The sequence below is a fragment of the Diorhabda sublineata genome, chromosome 5 (assembly GCF_026230105.1).
Source record: "Diorhabda sublineata isolate icDioSubl1.1 chromosome 5, icDioSubl1.1, whole genome shotgun sequence".
In the NCBI taxonomy this organism is placed as follows: domain Eukaryota; kingdom Metazoa; phylum Arthropoda; class Insecta; order Coleoptera; family Chrysomelidae; genus Diorhabda; species Diorhabda sublineata.
The window spans coordinates 20,578,224-20,599,844 of record NC_079478.1 but is presented as its reverse complement, the minus strand read 5'-3'; the positions used below and the strand labels follow the sequence as shown (position 1 = coordinate 20,599,844).

Below are 21,621 nucleotides of genomic sequence, written 5' to 3'. Positions count from 1 at the left end.
TGGACGAGATAAAACTCGATACAGCTCAAACTATAAAGAAATAGCCTTTCAATAGAACTTCCGATGCACCTAGTCTTCCAACGGTGGTCGCCGTTTCATATTTACTAGGTGGCCTTACTTATTAGTTTGCTTTTGGTTAAGAAACATTCTATTAACCAGATTTAGCCCCCTCGGAGGCTAGCTAAAAGAACCCAAAAACTCATCACATTGCACAGATGAAAAGAGTGCTGTCCAAGACTTTAATTCTAAATCTTAATTCTTTTGGTATGGCGCTGCAAAAATTGTTAAATTTCATTTATTATTTAAGAGAAAGTCGTTGTTTCGAAAGGTTATGGATTTATCGTAGTATCGGACGAGATAAAACTCGATACAGCTCAAACTATAAAGAAACAGCCTTCAATAAAACCATCGATGCACCTAGTCCTCCAACGGTGGTCGCAGTTTCATATTTACTAGGTGGCCTTACCTTTTGGTATGCTTTTGATTGAGAAACACTCTATTAATCAGATTTAGACCCCTCGGAGGCTAAATGAACCCACAAACTCATCACATTGCACAAAGAAACGAGTACTGTTCAAGACTTTAATTCTAACTCTTAATTCTTTTGGTATGGCGCTGCAAAAACCGTTAAATTTCATTTATTATTTAAGAGAAAGTCGTTGTTTCAAAAGGTTATTGATTTATCGCAGTTTCGGACGAGATAAAACTCGATTCAGCTCAAACTATAAATAAACAGCCTTTAGAACTTTTGATACACGTAGTCTTCCAACGGTGGTTGCAGTTTTATATTTACAAGGTGGACTAACCTTGTAACCGGACCAGAAGATTTCATCTTCTTGGCGAATTTGTTGACAAAATGAATGAATTATTGATGTATTTGATTAGAATCTAGGCTGCCACAACAATAACGAGATATATTGTACAATAACTGTAGATAAAACAAACTTGTTGCGTTTACAATTACCAAGTAATGTCTTTGAAAGGTTTTCTTTGAGAACCAGCTCCAATTTGATCTACTACATTTATAAAAGTGGATCTACCGGCTCCGAAATCAACGTTTACATTGATTTCTTCTGCCTTTGTTGCCCCAGTAAAAAAATTACCTTGAGACCGCCTTTTTTCACCAACCAAACGAGCGGTTTTGAAAATCTTATGAATAAATTGAAAATCATAGTTTTATAAAAATCGTTATTCAATAACGGTGGTAGGGTGTTTAACCAAGACGTCAACAACGGTTCCCATCCCAAAGTCATCGGTTCCATGTATATCATTCCGCAACGCGATACCTAAAACCAAATAAGGTATACCGCAAGGATCTTGAACAATATATAAAGTGTTAACCGTCGCCGGGGAAGCTACGTCCAAATCCATCGGTTCAAAAATCAAATTCGTCGTGTTCGCTAGTTGAATAATCTCTCCGGACATTAAACATAATTTTTTATTATCGTCCAATACGGTATTCATGTTTTCTATCCAAACGGCGTCCACGGGGCCGTCGAAAATCAACCATTTTCTAAAAATTTTATTCTCGTTGTGGGATTGTGGCTAAATTAAATGACAAAGTATACTAACTCTAATATATTAGTATTAGTACAATTTGTTATTTAATTTTGTCACAATCCCACAACTAAAACTAACGTATTTACCTATCATCTGTTGTAGACATAGCGAACTGTCTAAAACTGACAGCTAAAACGCCGTCCGACCATTCGTGAGATACAGGATCAAATTGACCGTATAACTGACCCATAGTAATACTCTTGGGGTTCATGACGGTATATATGGCTCTGTGTTCATCCATACCACCCTAGGAAAATTGTCAAAAACATAAGGTACTTGCGTGGTTTCATAAAAAAATCTTTTATATACAACTTTGGAAAATTTAAAAATTTTGTAGGTAGTTTAAACATTTCAGTAAAGTCGACGGGATATATACAAAAAAAATGGTTTGATCGATTTGACGACGACGAAAATTACTTTGAATAAAATTGAAGAACTTGGTAATATTGAATTACATCCAATATTTATTCCGGATCTTGCATCGTCGAAATAACTTTTCTGAAGAAGAATCTCCAGCTGACCAAAAGCATTGATGACTTTTTGACGACAAAACGTTATTGAAATATCGTTTTGGAATAAAGGAAAATTTTTCAACCAAATTGGACGATATAGCTGTCTAGTTAAAAAAAATCATTAATGTTTAGATAAAGACTAAAATAAGTCTATATCGATCTGAATCACTATCGAAAAGATTTACCAAGAAGAAACATTATACAAAATAAAACCTAATCACATTTCTAATACACCTCGTATATCTTCTATTAGATTTAGATGAAAATATTTTTATAAAAATCTATTAGTTTTATACCTTTTGTGTGTTATCCTAAAAAATTTAACTCTCTTGTTTCACCGTACGTATTCTCGTTGTAGTCGAGACAAGATCGAGACGAGATCGAGACGAGATCGAGACGAGGTCGAGACGAGATCGAGACGAGATCGAGACGAGTTCGAGACGAGATCGAGACGAGATCGAGACGAGGTCGAGACGAGGTCGAGACGAGATCGAGACGAGATCGATACGAGTATAATTTCGGAAAAAACAGCTTATTTCTTACGAGATCTTCGATCCAAGAGAACGTTTTACCAGGAAAATGTAAATTGTGCTTCAATAGACACTTAAAGACGCTGCTTACAGAAGACGAGACCTCTATACACATTTTCTCGAAGTGGATCTTCATAGCGCTACATTTGGGAGTGTTTGTAATAGAAAACGAAGATTTCTGACAGCTGCAACCAACCGATATTTTGGAATTTCTATAAAAAGTGAGATTGATATTCAGCTATAAACGCTGCGTTCATCAGAGACATAATAGATCGTTAATCGAGACGAGATCGAGACGAGACGAGTACATTCTCGCGAAAATAATTTTAATACTTACGCGTTCCTCGACCAATCCAAGAGCGTCGGCTAATATTCTGTAAGAAGTAGTTTTTCCAGCAAAAGGTAAACCGACTATCATCAAACCGTGTCTGACGATGATCATTTCGTAAAGCTGTTGAACTTTTTGTAAAAAAAACTGCGTGCATTGTATATTTTTGATTTTACACGTATCTCTAACGGCTTTATTCAAAATAACATAATCCGGTTCGGGTAGTACTACCCCCGGAAATAAATCTGAAGTTATGCCCTGAAAACGATGTTTTAATTTTAATTTCAACGATACAATTTGATAAAATTCGTACTAACCTCGAATAAAGGAACGTCTTGTTCTAAAAATTTGGCCAAATTGATATCTATTATAGACCTCAGTACTAAAATATCTTCTTTTTCTTTGGGGTACCTCAATTTTAAAGCACCCGCAGCTCTCAGAACTGATTTAACAGCTCTCATTCCTGAATATACGGAAAAAAAATCATGAAATAACAAGTTTACACCATAAGAACAAAATCGTCTGGTCCTTCGAGCCGGATACGTGTACCCGACTCGAAGGGCCAAATAAAAATTGAATGGAATTTCGGTTCACCGTAATCGTAGTGATGTTGGGAGGATAATTGTTCGGAACATAACCTATAAGTTGCGACAATTTTGACGGAAAGCGGTTTGGCTGTCAAAAATCCGGACGCGTACAATTCGATTTCGGATATAAGCGCGTAATCGGGTACCATCATAGCTACGGATCTGAAAAAAGGAATATTAACATAGATAAAATCGGTATTATTTTAAATTACCTAAACAGAGCTTTCAAATTATCTGGTAATTCGGATCTACCGGCATAACCAGGATTCATCGTTATGAAAACCGCGCACGTCGGATCTAAATTCAATTCGGTACCTTCGAATAAAAGTTTCTCGTTACCGGAATTGATACCTTGTAAAAAAAAAATGTTTTAGCATTTTTTTATGCGTAATTGAATTTTTTCACCTCTCTGGATCGTCAAAATTTGTTGTGCTACAACCGAAAGTACTTCCAGATCTATACGATTGAATTCGTCGAAACACGACCAAGCGCCGCAAGATGCTAAGCCCTGAAAATGAAAAAACATGAAAATCGATACTGAAAAATCGTCTAAACGTGATGGAAACCTTGAAAAATTTCCCCAAAGCGATGTAATCCAATCCATCCGAGCAATTGAATACCACACATTGTTTAGCTACTGCTTTTGCTAAATCTTTCGTGGTTTCCGTTTTCCCAGTACCTGCAGGACCTTCAGGAGCTCCACCTAACAGTATAAACAGTATTTTAGTATAATTTATTTTTTTATTTTTTAAAATTTCAAACCTAACATTTTCTAAAACAGGTTTGCAATTATTTTCCTTTCGAATTCTTTAATGCAGTACCGATTTATTTGAAATTTTGATCACCGGGAGGGATATCATCCAAAATAACCCCAGAAATCGAAATATCACCAAATTTAAAATGAAAAATATCGTATAACTTTTTTTTCGCCAGATCAATAGTTTTCGAGTTATTCGCAATTGTAAAATACGATTTTTCGTCAAAAAAACCATATTTTTTAATAGTTTTTTGCGTATAACTCGGTAATTATGCGTTTTATCGAAAAAGTGTAATTAACAAAAATGAAGCTTATAAAAAACAAATAAATTAAACTATATTTTAAGATCTTAATGTTGTACCTAAAGCAAGTTATAGGTATTTGAATAGCTTTTGTTTTACGTAATTGACCTCAAATAACGGGAAAATGGTAAATTTTTCAACAAAAAGTCGTAGGATACTTTTTAAAGAGCTTAAAAAGACCTTTCGAATGATTACTAATAAAAGTCGTTTCGACTAAAATTTCTATGAGATATGATGTAAAATAATTAAATTAAAAAAATGCACTAAAACTAACGACATTTCAATAAAAATCAAAATTAAACTTATTCCTTGTACAAAATACTTTATTTTCATATTATTCATGACATCTGAGAATTAGAATTAGAAATGCACAATTTTGAAAAAAATGAGTATTAAATAATACTTTTTTTTGATTTTTAAAAAAAAATTTTTCCTCATTTTTTCTCCATAACTATAGAAGATACTGAAACAAATAGTCAAATTGAAGCATTTTTCATGACGATTATTTTCCTTTGTTTATTTTTTTTTGTAGCATAAAAATTAACGGAGTTATGACCAAATTAATCTGTCACTATAGACGAGGATTGCTTGTCCACAGCCCTTTGATCCTTTATTAATAAAATGAGGAAAATCTCAAGCCCTTCTAGCATACATAAACTTGTAGCCCTGAAAATTGCCTTTGAAATGGTATGATTTCAAATTGTATGATGTGATAGTTTCAAAATTAATGGAGTTACATAAAAAATAAAAAAAATTTTGTGTGATTATAGGTTATGAAAAAGTTTCAAATTTTGTTGTACGGATTTTTTTATCGATTCTAACTTGCCTTTAAGTAAATTTGAGAGTACCAAGAAATGATATACTTATAATCTTGGTAAAGGGGTATCAGGGTGTAGAAAATAAAAAATCACTTCGTGTTTAGTAAATACACTTGAATACCGAAAAAATTCAAAATCCAAACATTAAAATTTTTTTTTCTATTTTTTATCAAAGGGGTGGTTCTTAAGGTTTGACAGGATATAAACAATTAAAAATTACTTTAAGTAGACACAAGACATAACAAAAAGAATACAAAATCTAAAAGCTGGCAATTATTAGATTTATTTTCATTTTATTCTCTTTTATTAAAATTCTACGAATTTTTCACGGTAAAAATAAAATTGCAACATTTTAAATCGTTAAAAAACTTTCTTATATTATTTTCATTAAAAGAGAAGTTTATAACGATTTTTAAGGGTTGACACTTCAAAATATATAAATTTTCTATTATACAATATGCTAAAATATTTATGCTGCATAAACGAAAAGCATTTGAATTGAAAAAAAGTAGAAAAAACTATTTAATTAATATTTTTCGCTAACAGGGCGGTTTTCACCCCTAAACCAATTTGTGCACCTTGCGATCACGTAGATCTTGATACGGAGGGTACGATGAACTTAATTCTAAATTTTAAGCTACAATTATTGAGCTTGAGCTAAACTTGATATTTCATAAATTTCGATCAATTTACTAGTGAAACGATGAAAAATTTGATTTCAAATACCTAAATGGAGATGTAGGGCTCCAAACAAAGTCCTATAACATCTATCGGTGAGAGGAGTGACGACAAGCCTCGGGGTATTACCCAAATATTCATAACCGTACTTCAAAGTACTATTAATCATTGACGTGATCATTTGCCCTTCCTGAAACGATAATTAATCTCGATTTAAATCAAGTAGTTCGAATCGAAACGTTCAATAAATTGATTTACCTCCCAATAGTACCTCAAATGACATAACCATTTGAAATCGTGGGTATTTTTCACCCCTTCAGTTATCAATCCAGATAATACATCTCTGGCATGGACGTCCAATACAACCAAAGCTCCTGGAATATAAATAAGGTTCGGAATTAAATAATTTGTTTTGAAATAAAACTATTTCTTCATGTTAGGCACCAGGAACGAAATATATGATCGTACCAGCGAAAAAAACCATGGATATGGGCGACCAAAAGCAGTAGACGATAAATTCATCAATTTTCCGATATTTAACACCTCCTGGGGTTCAGGGATAGACTTGACGTGGTCCTACACGTGTAAATTTAGATACAATATGATAAATAATAAAGAAGCATGGAATTTTATGGAAGCGACTCCTAGGAAAACAATTATTTTCGACTCACTGACTGGATTAGATCAGACTTTAGACCGAGCAAACTTTCGTTTAGACTTAAGATCGATACAAAAGTCGAAAAGACCATCAACGAGGACCCATCGTGGGATATATAACCAGACACGTAATTCGCCCAATTAATTGCTCAAATATGAGGAAAGAAGCGTTTGATAAAAGACAGAGACTAAGAAAAGAAAGAGACTCAAATGAAATCTGATATAGTAGATTTTAAAATGTTGTTATTACAAATTGTCGTACGTTGGACAAACACAGCACAAAACGCTGAAGAGATCATTGGCACATACTGGATTATATAAGAGATATCAAAGTGATGGTATTACAAATCGTCGTAGGGCAGACAGGCACAGCCGAGGGGTGTACATTATATGAAAGGAAAAGAAGATTTTGTGATTAGTTTGAGGTGTAAACTTACCCAAAGTTATCCTGTTTTGGGCGTTCAATTTACCCCTGACTAAATCCACAATTTTCGCTATCTGATTATTACATTTATCCAAATAGGATTTGAGATCGGATAAACCGCCCCCGATGGCTACGGTAACTTCGGTAGTCCAAAAAGTACAACCGACGCTCTGTATACATTGTCCCGGCCATTTCAACACCCACTGTTCTCGAGGTCTTAAAGGGTAATCTTCGATCGAAGCTCTAACCATGTTGTGTACGGATTTCTTCATATCGGTTTCCAATTCCACCAGCCATTTTTCGACTTGTCCTCTAGCCAGAGCGGTTTGTATGACGTCTACCAGAGGTACGACCTCGCCTTCGCTAGATTTCATATGCGTAACGTCCAATTCTTCGGTAAACGTGAGTTTGGCTATACCTTCGAAGCATTTTTTGAGATGCGGTTGGACTCTAGTAGGATCTTTGGTTTCCGATAAAATTTCCAATAATTCGTCGTTGGATAAGAAGAAGAATCTTGGGAAGAACAATCTCTTCTTTTCCAAATAATCGTTCAAACCTTTTTGGATTAGATCAAGGAGACTGTTGCATTTCTTTAAACGTTCCGACATTTTGTCTATTTCCGCTACGGAAAGTACTTTCGGATCCGCGTATACAGTTTTCATCAAATCTCTCCAAATCTACAATATATATTAAAACAGCTAATAAAAATGAAAACGCTAATTATAAAGGTGTAATTACCTTATCGACGGCGCTGAAACGTCTACCTTCTTCTGGCATTTGTTGTTGGATATCCGGAGATGAAAAAATTGGTTCTAAGTACATCCAAGTAGATTGTACCTTCAACCATTCGTCTAGAATTTCCTGTAGCAGCTGTAATTTCGCTTCCCATGCTCTGAAACACAATATAGAATCCATTGGTTATACACAGTTTAGTTTGGTAAACACCTTGAACTTTATTGATTCATCACAACTTTCCACGCAACTCCATTTGGTTTTTAATGTATCTTCAGTAGAAAAAACCATTCTGGAAGCTCGTATAAACCCCATTCCATCAAAAACTAGATTAAGAAAGTATAAAAAGCTTAAAGAATCAAAATTTAGTTAAATCCTAGCTGCATCGTCAGTAATAAAAACCAATTGGGTTTTTTGCTTCAATTGGAATGTCCCTCCTCCAAAAGAACACGGTTCCTTTTGTGGAGCACGAATATTCCTCCAGGTCTTCCGTAAACTCAGACTCCACCATCAAACTAGCGCATTCAATCACTCAATGGACTGGATCTAATTTGAGGCTGGACGTTTTTTAGGTTACATTCTTCTGAATGTCCTTACAGCTACAACTCGCGTTTCTTTGAGGTTTTGTTGGACTTGAACACCAATTAGGAGCGATTACTAAGTGATATGGTCACTATGAATCGATCAACTCTCTAGGGAGCGCAGCTTTTTCTTCCAGAACCGCGTTTTCGATAAAAATAATCAGGGAGGTTATCGAGAGAACCATCGGTTGAAATTTTAGAGAAAAATGTTTCAAAGAAAAAATGAAGTTCATTAAAAATTCTATAAAAAAGGCTATAGACATTTTTCACGAAAACCTATTTTTTTTTGGCTGTTAAGACTCAAAATATATCGGTAGGAGCAAATTAACTAACTTCACCTAATCTAAACAATCAAATATCTTCGAATATATTGATTTTACAGAAAAATTTTTCGAACAAAAATTGAAGTTCATTAGAAATTCTATAAAAAAAGTTATGAACAATTTCCACGTAAACCAATTTTTTGGCTGCCGTGGCCGAAAATATATCGGTAGAAGTCTAATTAACTAACCTCACCTAATCAAAAAAAAAGGGTCAAATAACTTCGAAAATATCAATTTTAGACAAAAAAGCTTCAAGCAAAAAATGAAGTTCATTAAAAATTCTATAAAAAAGGCCATAGACATTTTTCACAAAAACCTATTTTTTTGTAAGTAATGACCCTAAATATATCTGTAGATATCGATTTAACTAACTAAATATCTTCGAAAATATTAATTTTAGAGAAAAAAGTTTCAAACAAAAAATGGAGTTCATCAAACGTTCTTGAAAAAAATTTATATACAACTTTCACGTAAACCTGTTTTTTGGCTACTATGACCCTAAATATATCGGTAGAAGTCGAATAACTAACCTCACCTAATGTAAACAAAGTGTCAAATATCTTCGAAAATATTGATTTTAGAGAAAAACATTTCAAACAAAAAATGAAGTTTATAAAACGTTTTTTAAAAGTAGTCATAAAGAATTTTTTTAGCTGCTGCGACCCAAAATGTATCGGTAGAAGTCGAATTAACTAACCTCTGATCGATGTCTCGCGGGTCCAGAGATCAACGCCTTTGAGTACTTCTAATTTGTTGGTTATAACTTTCTACCATTAACGTATATAAAACTATGAAATTAACGATCGATTTGTTGATACTTACAGAGTTTCCTTTTCGAATGGTTTGATATAAGGCGAATTTTTCATTGTTTGCGTTTTGACTATATGATCATCTAATAAAACTTGTATATCGTCGACGGCGGAAATAATATAAGTTCCTGTATCTTTGTAAACCAAAACGCTGAATTCTACGTCCTGCCATTCTCCCAACATCTGTAATTTCATAAAATCGATACGTGGAAATATCAATATGAACAAAAACGCGCTTCGGGCATATTTGTTTAGTATTAACCTCGGTATAAAGTACGATTTCGTAATTTTACCTTGGATAAATTCTTCTCTAAATTGTTTTCCTTGGTAGCCGCCTCCGAAATCGCTTCGAATTTCTCGAAATAATCATCCAGACCGTAATCGATTATTTTTTCCAACGTTAAATTTTCATCGACCGTGATGGGGAATCCCACGATTTCGGAAACCTTTTCCCAATGACGTTCCTTCATTCCCGGATTTCCCAACGTTTGTATTATCGGCATGTGTTCTTTGAACTCTTCTATTTGTTCCCTAACCTAAAAAAAGCGAATTTTTCCAAAAAAAAAACGCCAATTTGTGTCGCGTATTTACCGTCGTTGCTAATTCTTGAGTGGCCGGTCGATCGGAAAACAATTTTTCCAATTTATAAACGTTTCGATAATAAGTACCGACGTCGCTTTCGATTATTTCGGGATCGTAACTTCCCACTCGAGATTTCATCCACATTTCGTATTTTTGTAAAAACTCCACGGAATTGTCGTATAATTTTTTGTACGGAGCTAATTTATCGTGGACTTGTTTCCTTAATGGATATTGAGATAATTCGAAACCGAAAGCCGCTTCTTCTTCGTTGAAACTATCGATTTTAGCCATTGCGTGTATTAATCTAAAATAATCGAAATGTTTTATTGAAATTAAACGTTTTTATTTAGTTTACCTTTCGTCGAGTTTTGTAGCTTTTTTGTGGTACTTCGGTAATTCGTCGATGTTACCGTTGTTTTCAAGTTCGTCCACCATTTTCGCATACATTTCTAATTCCTCTTTGAATTTCTCTATCTTTTGGGCCAGCAACACTTGGAATTCCTCCATTTTTTGATCCACCATTTGGCGATGCTCCTCAAGAACTTTAGGCATGTATAAATACCTATAAAAAATAGTAAGAAAAAAAAAACAACTTTTTTGCATATTAATTCTCACCATTGAAATGCGTTGTTGTTGAGTTTCATTTCGACGGGAGTGAAAATAATGTGGTCGGTCAAAAATAAAATATACGTCATTACATCCCTTAATTTATCCTCTAGTTCCAACAATGTGATTGCTTCGGCATCTCTCACATAATTGATAGTTGCTATTAGTTCGTGGGTATCCCCAGGTACTGCCAATGATTTATCACATATAGTTTGATATTCTTCGCTGATACTTTATAAAAAAAATGTTAACGGATTAGAAAATTTGATAAATTATTGAAATATTTAAAAGGTGTAGTTGCGAAAAATATTTTGCCGTCAAAACTTTATTTGTCTTGCAGTCCACTTGAAATTTATAAGAATATGATAATTTTAGAGAAAAAAATGAAGCTCTTTAAAAACTCTATAAAAGGAGTTATATACATTTTTCACGTAAACCTATTTTTTTGTAAGTTATGCCCCAAAATATATCGATAAAAGTCAAATTAACCAACTTTCGAATATCTTCGAACTTATCAATTTTAGAGAAAAAAGTTTCAAACAATAAATTAAGCTCATTGAAAATTATATAAAAGAGGTTATATACATTTTTCATGCAAACCTATTTTCTTGTAAATTATGACCCTAAATATATCGGTAGATATCGAATTTACTAACTTCACCTAATCTAAATAAAGTATCAAATATCTTCGAAATTATCAATTTTAGAGAAAAAAGTGTTGAACAAAAAATGAAGTTCATCAAAAATTCTATAAAAGAGGTTATATACATTTTTCACGTAAACCTATTTTTTTGTAAGTTATAACCCAAAATATATCCGTAGATGTCAAATTAACTAATTTCAGCTAATCTAAACAAAGTGTCAAATATCTTCGGAAATATCAATTTCAGAGAAAAAAGTTTTCAATAAAAAATGAATTTCATTAAAAATTCTATGAAAAAAGTTTTATACATTTTTCACGTAAACGTATTTTTGTGGATGTTATGACCCAAGTCGAATTAACTAACCTCACCTAATCTAAATACAATGTCAAATATCTTCGAAATTATTAATTTTAGAGGAAAAAGTTTCAGATGAAAAATGAAGCTAATAAAGTTCTACAAAAAAGTTAATTACAATTTCCATATTAACCTATTCTTTTGGCCGTTATAGCCCAAAATATTTCGCTCTCCACGAAAATGATAATCAATTTGATATTGCCGATAAATTTTTGATTATAACAGCCAAAAAACAGGTTCGGGTAAAAAAAGTATAAAAGTGTTTTCATAAATTTTTTATGAGCTCCATTTTTTGTTCAAAACTTTTTTCTCTAATATCAATATTTTCTGAATTACTCAGTAAAAATATTGCTGACGAAACATTCTTCTATAGGCAAAAAGAAGAAGTCAAGAAACGATACGAAAAAGGCCGTTTCATTGTAGAAGACCAAATAGATGAAATTAACAGCGTGCATAGTTTACAAAAAATTTTATTTTAACAAATTTTGGCAAACCTCCATTTCGCACGACGATAAAATTGATATCATCTCACCTTTTACATAAAACCTGCAAATTTTTAATACATTTCTGTAACAAAATATCTTTGAAATTCTCGGCCGCCGTTTCCAAAGCTTTAATCAAATCATTTCGATTCATATCGTACAATTCAATACGAACATAATGTTCATTTGCCAAAGGTATCCGATCAGCTATATCCTAAAAACGTATTAAAATATTTGAAAAGAATCAATCAAATCTATTTTACATCCAAAATCGTCTATATTATATTGATGAGACCTACAAAGATCGAAACCGCTCGATATACAAGGATTTATCTATACAGTAAACTGAGGAGCTCCAAAGTAGGGCCCAGAATTTGAAAAAATAAATGATGGGGGACGTGGTCTGCAGTTTCAACCTCCTCCGTGCACCAGCAAGCAGATCATTAAGAGATGCGATAGCTTCGTCGTTGTCTTTGTCAACGGGCACCCAAACCAGCTGGATCTTGTAGCCAATCTTATAACCATCACCAGATTTTCTTCCGGAGCCATCTGCGTGCACCAGGTGGCTGCGTTAGTCAGCATATCAAGCTAATATTGACACTAAAATGATGTGAAGCTCCACCATTCATAAAACAATTTATTTACCTTATATTTTAAAATTTCGTTAGCCAATTCCTCAAAGGTATGTTCTCGAGATAAAAAACTATTAACATACGATTCGTCTTTGCCGTTAATTAGCGGCAAAAACTCGTCGAAATCTTGTATTCTCAATTCGGGTCCGATCCTTTGCTCTTCCAACATATTTCGAATTTGAGTTTTATACTCCATGGCCAATTCTTCGGGAAATATCGGCTAAAAAACGCTAAATATAATTCAAAAAAAACATGGATTGAACTAACCTTTAAATAATTTTCCCCCTCGATCCAATCTAGATAGAGTTTGGTTTCTAATCTTGGTATATCTCGAACTGCTTCTATCATAATATCTATAAGATATACCAGAGCTTCTCTGAAGCTTTTAAAAGACGGTTCGAATACCAAAGTGTTACCTCTTTGTTGTAATTTAATTTGGAAACCTTTATTAAGGTACTGAAACAGATATCGACGTTTAAAACTCGTCTCAAAGTCGAATAGATATCAAGAAAGACATTTTTAACAAAATAGCTACCAGTGGAAACCCATCCTGACCTAGAGATTGCGGTAGCTGCTTGAAAAAACCACAATCCATATTTCAAGTTTCAAAAGTCTTATCCCGATCAATATAAAAGTTGAAATAGATTTGGACCTCGATGAGATTAGTTCATGAGAAAACAGTGCGAAAATGGAACGGAAAACAGCGTCTTGAAGATGTTTTCTATCCAGTTTTGGATGATGTTTCAATGAGTCCTACAATTTTTGTCGGTATCAAAAAACTAAAAAGAGAGGATTGGATCCAAAGAAGACAAAGACCGTTCCATCTGCAGGCAAGGTTATGGCGTCGATTTTTATGGGATAATTTCCATCAACCATCTTGCAAAAGGAAAAACTATCAACGGCAACTATGATGTGAAAGAAAAAATCAAGCAAAATCGGTCGCATTTGCCGAGAAGACGTGTTCAAACGACTTCAAGCTGCTTAACTCATACTAAACCCGATTATTTCAAAACCGAATCAACTTTCTAGTCCATATAGGGAGCAATGATGAATTTTTCGTGATTCCATAACAAAATGACCACAATCAACCAATAAAAGTCAAGTTTGAAGTTTCTTTCGACTTTGCACGTACCATCGAAAGTTTGGAGTCACTAACTCGATTCACAGAAAAAGCAAGAGCATTCCACTGGTATAAAGACAGTCAAACGACGTTCGAGACCTTGAAAACACATTTAACTACGACGTCGATATTATTAATTAACTTTATTAATGTTACAAACTCTTCCACGACATAAACCGTGAAGCTGTTGTAGCAGAAGTATCAAATTTAGCGTATTTGATATTTTTTTATAAACAACGGAAGTTTGTTTATATTAGTCATTTTTCACGTAAACCTATTTTTTTGTAAGTTATAACCCAAAATATATCGGTAGATATCGAATTAACTAACTTCACCTAATCTAAACAAAGTGTCAAATATCTTCGAAAATATTAATTTTAGAGAAAAATGTTTCAAATAAACTCATATTAAAACCGATTATTCCAAAACCGAATCAACTTTCTAGTCCATATAGCGAGCAATGATGAATTTTCCGTGATTCCAAAACAAAATGGCTTTGATATGTTTTTTTATAAACGGCGGAAATTTGTTTATATTATTACATATCAAAGACGCCGACAAACGGCTTTTTCGCCAAATTTTAGATTTCCATTTTAACCGAACAGGACTTGCTTCGCGGTCCGTGTTGTGGACGAGGTCGTAACAATATGTATAAAACTGACCTTGACGTCTAGTATATATTTGACGTAATCAGCCAGTGAATTGAAACATAAAGCTTGCAATTGGTAAGTCATAATGCTAGCTACGGCGTTATAAAAAGATTCCATCTTCTTCTTTTTACCAGGATCAGGGAGTCTGTTTTTTTTATTACCTTGTAAGAATATTTCCGTAACCGCGTAATAATATTTAGACATCAAATTATCTTTACAAGTTTCGATCTGTTTGTTAGTGGTAAATTTGAATTCGTTTAATTCGAAAGCTCCCTGATGATTTTTGAAAGCTTCGATATCGAGTAAACGCAAATCTCTGAAAACGTGATAAGAATGAAATTACTTAATTTCGAATCAAATATTTCGAACTCACTTAAATTCCTTTTCCCATAAATCCAAAACAGCTGCCAAACAAGGATTTATACAATGTAAATTCTTTTTAATTTTGATTTTGGCGGCATTGAATGCCGGCCGGAAGTTATTTCCGATATCTTTCAATTCCCTTCTTACCGGTGACAGATCGTCTCCAACGGCTTTCACAAAAGCGGGATCTTGCAAAACGAAATCTACTATAGCCTTTTTAACGGCCATCATAAAATCGTCTTTCACGTCTTGAATACACGCCGCTAATGTTTTTTCCCATTTTCTCAGTTTTTTCGGTACCAAAGATAACACCTAATTGAAAAAACTAATTGTATTTTTATTTATCAAGTTGTATTTGAAAATCTGGCAACGCTGTCAAACATCAACTATAATGTCAATAACATTTGAATGTAATATTTCGTAATCATTTTCTCACAGTTTCTGACATTTAAAGCCAACTTACTCTAAGTAGTACTTGTTCGTCAAGGGGTGCTACATGTACAGTATCAACCCCGTGTTTTACGTAATAATAATAACGAAGCATTTCTCTATCTTGCGCGTTAGGTATATCATCGCTAGTTGTATCTTCTTCCGTACCAATAATCAATTTGACTAATCGATTTCTGTATTCTTCTCGTTGTTTTCTCAATAAAGTATAAGATGTTAAAGTTGATTGTTGTTCAGCAGCTAAAAACGATAATTTTACGTTATAAATAATTTATTTAATGTACGCCATTGTTTACCCCTCTTTTTGTCTATAGTTAATTGTTTCCTATATTTCGGATACGCTGAAGCCAAAATAGGTTTTAATAATTCAGGTGGTAAGGAAAATAAAGATCTGTCGTGTATATTAAAATCGGAAGGTAGGGTTAATCTTGGTACTTTGATATTAAGATCACCTCGAGCTTCTAATTTCGCTCTTTTTTCTGTAATTTTTTTTATTAAACGATCCCTTTCTACATCTCTAGATCCCATTTCTAAAAAAAATTAATTTTTCATATGACTCCTACGAGAGCTGCAACTCCTTATACACCATTGTATTATTAGTTATATATACATTAAATTTCGACTGTTGTTAATTATACGATTATCGTATAAATAAATAATATATATTTTTTTAATAATTTATTAGGAATGAAAATAAACCATTGATTTAAAATCATATGAAATCATATGACACTACGTGAAACTTGTCAAACGTCAATTGATTATGTCATATATGAAGTTAACGTAAAAATTTTAGTCTATTTAATAAATACCGGCTTTAAGAGATTTATTTGAAAAATTAGAAACACAATTAGAATAAAACGAAATGGTAAGCTTTCATACCTGTTTATATGAATGTTTTAATCGTTCATTTTCTATTTAAAAATGATATTTAATTCTTGCTAAATTCAATACTTCTATTAGAAGTAACCCCTAAATATTTATTTTTCCATGGAAACGAACATCTTTACGTTAAAAATCAATAATTATACTAGGCTGACATGAGTTTATCGACAAATTTTGGTAATATATTCAATATTAAATCTAGATTAGATGTTAATAGATCCAAAATTACGACTACGTTTTTTGTTTATATAAATATCGGTATAACGTTAATTTACGCTTTCTATTTAACCCTTCAGATTTTCTTTAAAAGCGTGAGACATCTCTACCTTACCAAATACAATTTCGCAGCGGAAAAATCTTTGTTAGCCACCCTTCGTAAAAAGACAGGTATAATATAATAATTGATACAAATTGTTTAATTATATTTATTTATTCGTATTTAGGTTATACTTTTGCAAATTGTAAAAAAGCTTTAGAAATGCATAACAATAATATAACAGACGCCGAAGTATGGTTAAAACAACAAGCTCAGGCTCTAGGTTGGTCGAAAGCGACTAAACTAGAAGGCCGACAAGCAACTCAAGGACTCGTAGGAGTAGCCGTTGATGATAATTCGGGAGTACTCGTAGAAGTTAACTGCGAAACTGATTTCGTATCTAGAAATAAAGAATTTCACGATATGGTGCAAGAAACAACTATCAGTTGTTTAAATTACGTTAAGAATCATCAAAAATCACCGAGTCAACTTAATACCAAAGTAATTTCATCAATATTCAATTACGTTTTTGTTTTTACTACTAATTTTATAGATATTTCTGGATAGCGAACAGTTAAAACAGTTAAAAACACCTGATGGTAAAATTTTAGCTGATCGACTGGCTCTAATGATTGGTACTGTAGGAGAAAACGCCATTTTGAAGAGAGCAATGTGTCTTAAAGTCGGAAATGGCGTTTATTTGACAGGTAAAGTATTTTAATGTCATATTACAATTTTGAGGTTATTCTTCTTTTCCCAGTGACTTTTCGTTCATCTATTGGTAGCTATGGAATGTTATGGCAGAACTTATAATGGGGCCGTTCATAAAATACATCATGCTAAAATCAGTTTTTTCAGACCTCCACCCCCAAGACGAGCAAATAAATTAAGATATTTACCATCTTCAGAATTCACTTGCGATACCTTTAATCCGTTTTGAGTTTGTTGTAATTTAATTGATGGAGGCAAAAATCCGTTTGGAAGTAAACTTCTCAAACTACTTCTAGTTTGGCCACAGCAGTCTTTGAATGAGCATTTCAAAATTTGTAATAAGTATTGTGATTCACGAACATGTTTACAGTACCAATCATTAATTAATATTTGTGCATCATCACTATCATCTTCTTTTGGTGCAATATACTCTGCATCTACATCATAACTATCAACTTTTAATGACTTCCAAACACTAGCTAATGTTGTCCCTGCATATTCAAAGTTTTTTTTCTCCAAATCTTTATCTACAGTTTTACCGTAAGAATCTAAATGCGACCCATAATGCTCGTAAGGCCAAATCAAGCCAGCAAGCTCATGACTTGATGGAGCCATTCTCCTTTCCACACGATTGTAAGCACTCCTGCCTGGTGCATTTGTAACAACAAATAAAGCATCTAAATTAAAATCACCAAAAATGCTGGATAGCATAGAATATTACTTTTTCATAGCGAGGATTTTCGTCAGGTCCTCCATCAGCAGAAATGATCACTACAGGTTTTGGCGATCCAATGTTGTTGTAGGCCAAACTTTTAAATGACTGCCGTTCAAAAATTTTTTGAAATCATCAGCATGTGTCTTGGCTGTCAAACTAGAATGTTTGCCATTTCGAATAGCTATAAATGTTGGTCTTGAATAAGTTACTTTTGAAGGATTTCCAAAACCATTCGGTTCAATAACAATACCCGTGTATACAGATGGTATCAATTTATGTCCAGCAGCCACTACCCAGTCATGGTCTGGAAGAGAAACCCATATTGCATATGTATCAATAATAGTGCTTGTTTTGAAGCTCGGGCTTTATCATCCTGAGAAAAAAAAAATACTTCATTAGGTCCAAGAAAAGAAGTAGGACTCTCTAAATATCTAATTGAAGCTGTGGCAAACTCGGTGTCAATATGTTTTTTCTTCAAGTCATTTTGAGCACGAATTAATTTCACCGGAACCTTAGAGACATGTATCTTTCCTACACGAGAAATTGAATTTCGTGGTAAAAGTCGTAAGTACGTAGCATTTCTACTCAGTGATGGTAATTTTCATGATCGTTTTGCAATAAAGCTGGTTGATCCTCTTCCTCGGCCGACCTGGATTCCTTCTTATTTTTAATTTTTCTGCTCCATCCGGGTGCTCAAGACAAACATCCTCGAGCTTCCTTTTTTTTATTGCATGGAATTTCGATGATATTTGTTGAGCTAATTGTTTACGCTTGAGAGATTTTTTTTCAGTTTCTATTTTGTCTTTTAGTTTTTTTATTTCTATATCAAGTCCAGCTGTAGACTATCCAGAATCTCTTTGCAAAAGTAATGAATTTAAACTTGATTACATAACTGAAATTTTTTTTGCTCTCATCTTGGGCGGGTGTAGGTGTTTTTGAACTGCACATTTGTTCTTGACAAGGCAAGATATTTTCAGTAGAGACTGTTTCTTGTGATGGAAGATCTTCTTTACTCGTTGACGCTTGAGGCCCATCTTTGACTGTATTTTGTGGCTAAAAAAAACAAAAAATTGATTATTAATATGGATTAATAAAATTGATTCAATAAAATAGAGGCTTATACAGGCCAGTTTACACTATAAATCTGCATATATAGAAATTATTCAAGATAATGAAATAATATATACCGTGAATAATATTGATATAACCCCGATAACAGTAAATATATAAACTAGGTAAAAAAAAGTTTTTGATTTACCGTAAGACTTGTGAAAAACGTTAAATTTCTTGCTTTGTTTGGAGTTATCTTTTGATTTAAAGATTCAATGATATTTTGAATATTCACTTCAAATTGCTTGCCATCACTTTTGTATTCTTGTTTCAGATCATTCCAAATCTTGTTAACATTTTTTTGAACAATCATTGATTTCTTATCCGGATAACACTTTTTATAAGTGTTAAATAATTTTTGATGAAGTGCACCTCTTATCGATGTCATTTTTTTTCTAATATATATACATACATATATATATATATATATATATATATATATATATATATATATATATATATATATATATATATATAATATTTCGACTATTGAATTCAAGAGTTATAAATTGAGAAATATAAAAAAAGCGTCCGAATTAGCTCACCACTAAATGACGAATGAAGAAATTATATAATAATAAAACCATGAGAAACAGTATTTTCATTTGTTACTACGGTGAGAGCGCAGAGATCGTGGAAACGTTACTTTTTTAAGTATCGGCAAAACAAAGAAACCGATTGTGACCGATCGCAATGCCGCTAGGCCAAGTCAAAAGGCTAACCCGCGCCACAGAGCCAGCGCTCATGTCAAAAATAAACAAAAATAAAGTTACAATTTATAGTAATAAAACTGGATATGTTTGAAAGTCGATATATTTACTATAAAATAGAAAATAAATGACTTTTTGTCATGATGAAAATTTAAAAATAAAAACAGTCAAAAAAAAAGTACTTATTGCAAATATTTTAATGAACAGCGAACGTCACATTGTCATACACCCCCCGTCCCCCCTTGTCACACTCAGCAAGAACCTTCCCCCCCCTATAAGTGCGAACGTATTTTATGAACGGCTCCAATGACATTTTAATGTCTTACCAAAATTTGAGATTATTCTTCTTTTCTAAGGGCCTTTTCGTTCGTTTATAAACAGTTATGAAACGTTTTGTAGAACTTGATATTGATATTTCAGTGTCTAATCACTATTTTTAGGTTATGCACATCCTTCGGGTACAACTATCGATAATATTCAACTAGGGAGGTTGGGTGGTTTATTAGCTTATAAAGTGTTGGAAAAAAATGAAACTACTATCGAAGTTGCCAGAGGTGAGGGTAGTTTGGTACGTTTTTGGGTTGTACGGAGAATTTTTTTATTACAGGAATCTGTCAACATATCGTCGGTATGCGTCCTACAAAGTTGGGTTGTATAACCGACAAACCTAACGTTAATAAAGAAGAAGAAACGTGTCTTATTCATCAAGAATATCTTCTAGATGATACTCTAACAGTTAACGATGTTCTCAATTTACATAATATAGAAATTGTTGATTTTAAACGTTTCGAATGTGGAGAAAGCGCTAAAGCCGTTGGTGATCAACCTTTGGAATACGTTGAAACTTGTCAGTAAATGATTTTTTATATAGTTTACTGTATTTTGTTGTTTTTTCATTAAAATATATCGAAACTAGTGTTTTATTTATCACATTTTCAGTACGGTGTATATACAGGGTTGTTCAAAACTAAAATATAAAATTCACAAAAACGATAAAAAATTCCTTTAAAAAAACGATAAACTATAATTGCGTAACGTAAAACAGTTTTCCGCGTCGAAATATCATTAGTTAAACCAATCACGCAACTCAAACGAAAATAAAACAAAATATTGACGTATAGAAACGTCAATCGTGCTAAACGAATCACGTGACAGATAAACAAATCAAAAATTCGACATTGACGTTTTGATATGTCAAGAGAATCAATTTTAGTATACAATGAATGAATACAATTCTGGGTTGAAATATCATTATCATTGGTTAAACCAATCACGTGACCGATAAACAAATAAAATCGATACGTCAAGTAAACTCAATTTTATTCACACCTCTATACAATCCTGATCGGAAATATCATACCTAATTATTTCCATTTTTACTTCAAAAAACCTGTTACTTGAGGAAGTGTGAAATTAACATAAAAAAAGCTTACTTTTATATATGTCACCGTATGATTGTGAACATCGTTAGTTTATAATCAATCTCGCGATATTATAAACTGACGAATAATTGTGAACTGCAACCAACCACTTACAATTTTACGTATTATTTCTCGATAGTTTACAATCCGTCAATGTGGAATCGTCAAATTGCGAAATAACATGCAGGGTTCATAATATGTCCGGTTTTATCATCCGTCAAATTATGAACCGGCCCTGATTGGTGGGTCTTGGCGATAGCTCGTTCTGTACCCATGGAGTTACGAAACAAACGTGAGAGGCAAGAAAAGAAAATTCACAATTAATTGTGTGTGTT

The 21,621-nt window shown here is 33.0% G+C and overlaps 3 protein-coding genes across 3 annotated transcripts in view; 1 reads left to right on the top strand and 2 right to left on the bottom strand.

Annotated features, from left to right (window-relative positions):
- The window catches only part of LOC130443936 (dynein axonemal heavy chain 7), a 40,700-nt gene extending 24,694 nt beyond the window's left edge, over window positions 1–16,006 (bottom strand). Inside the window, exons 1-25 of the mRNA XM_056778837.1 lie at window positions 15,775–16,006; window positions 15,495–15,718; window positions 15,042–15,343; window positions 14,681–14,984; window positions 13,151–13,354; window positions 12,912–13,118; window positions 12,317–12,480; window positions 10,796–11,017; window positions 10,536–10,742; window positions 10,190–10,484; window positions 9,892–10,134; window positions 9,612–9,781; window positions 7,892–8,045; window positions 7,167–7,830; window positions 6,331–6,446; window positions 6,121–6,262; window positions 4,084–4,220; window positions 3,923–4,025; window positions 3,730–3,868; window positions 3,525–3,679; window positions 3,248–3,393; window positions 2,940–3,188; window positions 1,647–1,807; window positions 1,342–1,513; window positions 1,104–1,286 (exon numbers count right to left, since the gene is read on the bottom strand). Of these exons, the coding sequence (XP_056634815.1) occupies window positions 1,104–1,286; window positions 1,342–1,513; window positions 1,647–1,807; window positions 2,940–3,188; window positions 3,248–3,393; window positions 3,525–3,679; window positions 3,730–3,868; window positions 3,923–4,025; window positions 4,084–4,220; window positions 6,121–6,262; window positions 6,331–6,446; window positions 7,167–7,830; window positions 7,892–8,045; window positions 9,612–9,781; window positions 9,892–10,134; window positions 10,190–10,484; window positions 10,536–10,742; window positions 10,796–11,017; window positions 12,317–12,480; window positions 12,912–13,118; window positions 13,151–13,354; window positions 14,681–14,984; window positions 15,042–15,343; window positions 15,495–15,718; window positions 15,775–16,006 (5,295 nt within the window). The remainder of the gene's footprint in view (window positions 1–1,103; window positions 1,287–1,341; window positions 1,514–1,646; window positions 1,808–2,939; window positions 3,189–3,247; window positions 3,394–3,524; window positions 3,680–3,729; window positions 3,869–3,922; window positions 4,026–4,083; window positions 4,221–6,120; window positions 6,263–6,330; window positions 6,447–7,166; window positions 7,831–7,891; window positions 8,046–9,611; window positions 9,782–9,891; window positions 10,135–10,189; window positions 10,485–10,535; window positions 10,743–10,795; window positions 11,018–12,316; window positions 12,481–12,911; window positions 13,119–13,150; window positions 13,355–14,680; window positions 14,985–15,041; window positions 15,344–15,494; window positions 15,719–15,774) is intronic.
- Window positions 16,007–16,192: 186 nt separating this feature from the next.
- Window positions 16,193–20,801, top strand: LOC130444522 (elongation factor Ts, mitochondrial). The gene is made up of 6 exons (XM_056779707.1): window positions 16,193–16,346; window positions 16,660–16,750; window positions 16,807–17,120; window positions 17,173–17,326; window positions 20,306–20,419; window positions 20,473–20,801. Exons 1-6 carry the CDS (start codon window positions 16,344–16,346, stop codon window positions 20,718–20,720), a joined length of 924 nt encoding a protein of 307 aa, XP_056635685.1. The 5' UTR covers window positions 16,193–16,343; the 3' UTR covers window positions 20,721–20,801.
- Window positions 16,778–21,452, bottom strand: LOC130444524 (uncharacterized). Its single transcript, XM_056779708.1, has 2 exons — window positions 21,299–21,452; window positions 16,778–19,098 (listed from the first exon to the last, which is right to left on the bottom strand). Exon 2 carries the CDS (start codon window positions 18,039–18,041, stop codon window positions 17,454–17,456), a length of 588 nt encoding a protein of 195 aa, XP_056635686.1. The 5' UTR covers window positions 18,042–19,098; window positions 21,299–21,452; the 3' UTR covers window positions 16,778–17,453.
- Window positions 21,453–21,621: the final 169 nt, after the last annotated feature.

What these genes read in the sequence shown, in the direction of transcription:
- LOC130444522 (XM_056779707.1), top strand. An exon ending in CACCCTTCGTAAAAAGACAG is followed by an intron (nt 16,751 to 16,806) that starts GTATAATATAAT and finishes ATTCGTATTTAG; the next exon opens with GTTATACTTTTGCAAATTGT. An exon ending in AAATGGCGTTTATTTGACAG is followed by an intron (nt 17,327 to 20,305) that starts GTAAAGTATTTT and finishes CACTATTTTTAG; the next exon opens with GTTATGCACATCCTTCGGGT.
- LOC130444524 (XM_056779708.1), bottom strand. Translation starts at nt 18,041, where the DNA reads ATGCTATCCAGCATTTTTGGTGATTTTAATTTAGATGCTTTATTTGTT.